The 5,524-nt window shown below is 40.0% G+C and overlaps 1 protein-coding gene across 1 annotated transcript; it reads right to left on the bottom strand.

Annotated features, from left to right (window-relative positions):
* Positions 1 to 3,822: 3,822 nt before the first annotated feature.
* LOC102021880 (olfactory receptor 1J4-like) lies at positions 3,823 to 4,862 on the bottom strand. Its single transcript, XM_005382919.2, is given in 2 exon segments — positions 3,823 to 3,942; positions 3,945 to 4,862. Coding segments are annotated over 2 exon segments (1,038 nt in total).
* Positions 4,863 to 5,524: the final 662 nt, after the last annotated feature.

Below are 5,524 nucleotides of genomic sequence, written 5' to 3' on the forward strand. Positions count from 1 at the left end.
TTTTGCATCCTTGGAGTGAAATCTACTTGGTCATGTTTTGTTGCAGTCTGTTTGCCAGGATCTTGTTGAGGATCTTTGCACCTATGTTCATTAAAGAGATTGGCCTGTAGTTTTCTTTTTTAGATTAGTCCTTGTCTGGTTTTGGCAATGTTTACTTTCAGTAATAAATCTGGGAGTACTCCTTCCCTTTTAATTTCATTAATTAATTTGAGGAATATTGACATTGTGTCTTCCCTGAGGTTTTTGTAGAATTTAATGGTGAAACCATCAGTTCCTGGAGGAGAGTAAGGTGGAGGGATGGAGAGTGGGAAGGGCAAGGGGCTGAGGGGAGAGGGAAAGAGGAAGCTAAAGGACAAGGAAAGAATGAGGAGGGGGAGGAGAAAGAAGGAAGGAAGGGAGAGATGGAGGAAGGGTCACTTTTAGGAGAATCAACAAAATCACACATTACACAGGCATCTGGCATAAGCAGCCAGGTTTATATTGTGGGTTCTTGTTCCCCTAGACAAATTCTATTACACCATGTTGAACATGGTCCAGTGCAGCCAAGCACAGATAGGAAGAGAAAAGGCTGGCCTGCAGAAAGAAAGAAAAGTGAATCAGATTTATGAAGGGAAGCAATATGAAGAAACACAGTGCCTTGGTTACTTTTCTCTCATTTCTGGAACAAAATACCTCATACTCAAAATTAAGGAAGGAAGGGTTTATTTAGTTTACAATTTGTGGAGGTTTCAGTCCATACTCAGCTGGCTCCAAGGCAGAGTGGCACAGCTCCAAGGCAGAATGGCACAGGCAACCATTCATGGTAGTAGAAAACAGCAAAAGCACCAAGAGCAAAAGGGAGGAGCAGTAGCAAGCAGCTTCTTTCCCTCCCTTACACTATATGAAAACTATCTGCCCCAGGGCGGGTGTAGCACTCACATTTGTAATGCCAGCGTTGGACCATGAATCAATCTGAAACTCTAGAAGCCCACCCCATGACTGCATGACGCTTTGGGGGGACATTCAGACACAAACCATAACACAAGGTTATTTCAGAGTGATGTAGAGAGGACTTGTGTTAGTTCCTAGAGTTTTCCAGTTCCAGTTCAAACATAAGACTCTTGCTTCTCACATCCTTGAATCTTTCTTGTTGGTGCCCTTCATTCATCGATGATTTCAACATCTGATTCACTATCTTGATCCACCACTACTTACCAATTTTTAAAACATCAATACCAATATAAAAGATTCCTACGACACACATCTTGGATAGCTCTTGACCTCTGCATCTTCAGTGATCTCTTATTTTACTTCAAGTCAGCCACCCAATAATTTGGTCAAATCTTAGGTGTTACTATCACCAATAACTGCCCCGATTTGAAATCTCAATATTAAACATGCCATTTTCTACCAGCTTCGATTATTTCACTTTATTTAACTTAGTTGTGAAATTCCCACAATTTTCCAACACCATTCAGGTTTATTCCTTCAAGTTATTTTACATTTTTTATCACCTAATTTGCACTCTTCTTTCCCCTTGTAACAACAATAAATTTTATGGTTCAGGACCATAACTCCTAGCAATGACCATTTTTTCAATTTTCCCTTTTTGTTGTGTTTGGCAAAATCCTAGTCCTAGGTAAATCCAGCATTTTGTAAACTTATGTCTATGTATTAGTACCTCAGATTTATTGGAAAACATCACCCAAACACACTGACTTCTCTAATATTAGACTCGTGGACAAAATACATAAATGAGCACTCAATACAGGCACACTTCACTTTCTGAAACTCCAGCATAACTATTTCACATAATCTTTTTCTCAAAACAACAACTTCCACTGCTCTTAGTTGGAATCTCCTCAAGTAGATGTCATCTTCCCACTACTCAATCCACAAGCCCACCTACATACTTCCATGCACATCCACATACTTCCTGTTTGTACAGGGGATGAAGTAGCCTAACTCTTGGCTAAAGTAATCCCCTCAATGATATGTGCAAAGTTCAAGGACTCTGTTCTCGCAGTTAATTTCTTTTTGGCTTCAGTCATTAATGTTTCATTTTTTACTGGATAAATTCTATCAGCAAATATGTTTAATGTCACTACTCACTACAAAAAACTCTCCTCTGACTGTATATCTCCTCAAGTTATCCAAACTTTTCATATACCTCCTCAGAAAAAAATTACTTTCAAAGTGTCCATAATCACAAACTCTAATTCTTCTGTTACATTTTTATCCAAAATAGCTCTAACTGAAGTTTCCTCTTAACTTTTATTAAAGTTTCCAACAATCTACATCTTGTCAAATCTATGAATCTTCTGTTCTAATTAGTGACCTTTCAACTATATTTGAGAGAATGACCACTCTTCCATTCTGGAAATGTTCTATGTTTTGGCAAACAACCTTATCTGGTTCCTTCCTACCAATGGCCATTAATAGCCACTTCTCAGTTATATTTTTCTTTCTCTTCTCCAAAATCTTTAAATGTGGTAGGCCGACTTGTCTTAGTATTCATCCCATGGTTCTCTTCATTTCTATAGTTTTTTATTTGGTGATTTTATCCAGGGCTATTGCCTCATATACAACTTACATTTTGTTACCTCTGATATTATCCCCAAACAATACCCCTCCATGAATCTCAAGAATTATACACTCAACTGTCTGCAGAACATCTCCACTTGGATATCTAATACAGAGAACAAAATTAACATGGCCAAACATAGTTATTGCTTGTATCCCCAGTCAAATCTACATATTTTGTATTCTCTGGAGCCTTCCATGTAAAAATCAATGATGTAATTATTTACCTGCAGTCACAGTCTCTCTTTGAATATTTTCCCTTGTACAGTGTATCTAAACATGTATGTCTAGACACTTTTGCTTTTCACATAACCCAAATCTGACAACCCAGTACTGGAGTTAGAGCTACTATGAAGAGTTTTCTCCTGTCTCTCTTGCCTGGGACCCACACTATCTTTTGCCAATAAGGCAGAGATACAATAATTTAATTACTATAAGCATTGAATTAAATATTACTGTGAGTCAAGAGATTTTTCATAAGAGAAACTGTTAAAAGTTATGATTTTAAGCGAGGGTTAGACTCTTCCATGGTTTATTCAAACCTCAGTTTTCTGTGTAACAGTGTTGTAACTCACTTTTGCTTCTCTCTGAAAGACAGCACATGACACACGATGCTATAGTTTGGATCTAGAATCCCTCCGACCCAAGTATCACGAGTTCAGGGGCAGGGCTTTTAGAAGATGCTTGGATCAGGGGAGAGGTATACTCTATGGTGGATTCATGCATTGGTGAGTTCAGAAGCTGAGCATGCTGTTGGGAGGTGAGGCTAGGTTGGAAGAGGTGGGTCACTAGGGGACATGACCTGGAAGGGTATATCTATCCCTCCCTGGCTCCTCTCTTCTTCCAGGCTGCTGTGATGTGAGACTCCTCTATTCAGGCCTTCTATGATGCCATTTCTGCCTTGGGGCCAGCAAATTGTGGACTAAACTAGGAAGCAAAATAAACCTCTGCTCCATTAATTTGTGAATGCTGGGGTAGGTGTACCTGCAATAAGAAAGTAACCAATATACACCATCACTAAAATGATCAAAATTGTGCAAGCCTTACTGATTTGTTTTCTTTTTGCTTAGCACTCCTCGGTGTTATAGTATATCTGAAAGGTGAAACACTAAACTTGAGTGATTTTAAGTTTTTTTCTTAGTGTGAGGAGATTCTAGTTGAGTCAGAACTATTTATTTGTAGTTCACTTCATTCCAAATCCAATCAATGGGTGAGTCAATAGGGAGGATTATTCCACAGGAATATGATGAGTCCCAGTCATTAGGAGGATAATCCATCTATCAGAAGCATTTTCAAGTTAAATCTTAACACTGGTCTCAGGAGATGTGCTGCCATTCCTTGTTTTTTTGCAAACCAAATTGGAAGTTCCTTGAGATGCAAGGCTTTCTGAAAAGTCTTTGCAGAGCTCCTTTAACCTCCTGATTCCTGAGACTATAGATTAGTGGATTCAGCATTGGGGTGATTACTGTGTAAAAGACGGAAACCTGGCGATCCTGGTCCAAGTCATACCTTGAGGATGGCCGGAGGTACATGTGAATAACAGAGCCATACAGAAGCAACACAACTAGAATGTGGGAGCTGCAGGTGGACAGAGCTTTGCGCAGGGCGGCAACTGAGTGCATGTGGGCTACAGCAATACCGATGCGGGTATAAGAAGCCAAAATGAAGAAAAAGGGACTGACCACCACAGCTACACCTTCAGTGAATATTAGCATTTCATTGACCACTGGTCGAGTACAGGAGAGCTGCAGCAGAGCAGTAAGGTCACAGAAAAAATGAGTGACCAAGTTGCCACAGAAAGTTAAGCGACTGACCAACACAGTGTAAAGGAGACTGTTAAGGCTCACAACCACCCAGGAGGTCAACATTATACGCACGCAAAGTCGATTGCTGACTATGGCAGAGTACCTTAGGGGATCGCAGATGGCAACATAGCGGTCATATGCCATGGTAGCCAGCAAGTGCCCTTCCATGCTGGCCACAGCTATAAAGAAGAACAACTGGATCATGCAGCAGTTAAAGGCAATGGTTCGATTCACAGACAGTGTGTGCACCAGCATCTGAGGAACAGTGATGGTTGTCAGAGATATGTCAATGCAGGAAAGCTTGCTGAGAAGGAAATACATGGGAGTCTGAAGTTTGGAGTCTGCATGGGCAACAATTACTAGTAGGGCATTGCCCGTAACAGCAACCAGGTACAAGGCAAGGAAAATTCCAAAAATAATGGGTTGCATCTCTGGCCTACCGGACAAACCCAATAAAACAAATTCGGTCACTTCTGTCCTGTTTCTAGTAGCCATAAGACATAGCCTACATCACCTGTGAAGGAGGATCAGAGTTGAAATGGGAAGAGAAAGATGTCAAGGCTCAACCAGATCTCAGAGGCCACATGTGAAATGGGCCTCTGGAGGGAGGGTCTAGTCCTATTTTGGACATAAAAAATTCAGTATTGTTCTTTTGGTAGGGATGTTTCTGTTCTGTTAAGTTAATTCAACTAACTTAACCTGAAACAAGAGACATGATCAATATATTCATTGGCTTTTTTGGCAGGTAAACTTCAAGGAATATAATCTGCCAGTAAGTATGATTCTCAAATCTTCTCAGCTCAGATTTTCCTTATAGACAGACAAAAAGGCATACCAAAGAGATAACCTTTGATGCTGCTGTAAAAAAAAGTTTTGATTAAATACCCTATTTCTCTATGAAGGTGAGAAGATGATTTTAAAATAGGAGAGAATTATGCATGGGAAGAATATAGAATATAAAGCAGAGATTCCTTACCTAAGCTTGTCTGCCTCCATGTTTAGTTTTAGCTCTTCAGTGGTTTATACATCCATGCCTCTAAATATCCAAAATCACCTCTCACTTAGAAACAGTAATCTTGAAAAACATTATTATCTAGGTCTCCCTGTTCCCTCGCCACAGTGAAGTCCTCTGTCTGCCTCAGCATCGGCCTCCTCTT

This window comes from Chinchilla lanigera, unplaced genomic scaffold, assembly GCF_000276665.1.
Source record: "Chinchilla lanigera isolate Chin_1 unplaced genomic scaffold, ChiLan1.0 scaffold00018, whole genome shotgun sequence".
Taxonomy (NCBI): Eukaryota; Metazoa; Chordata; class Mammalia; order Rodentia; family Chinchillidae; genus Chinchilla; species Chinchilla lanigera.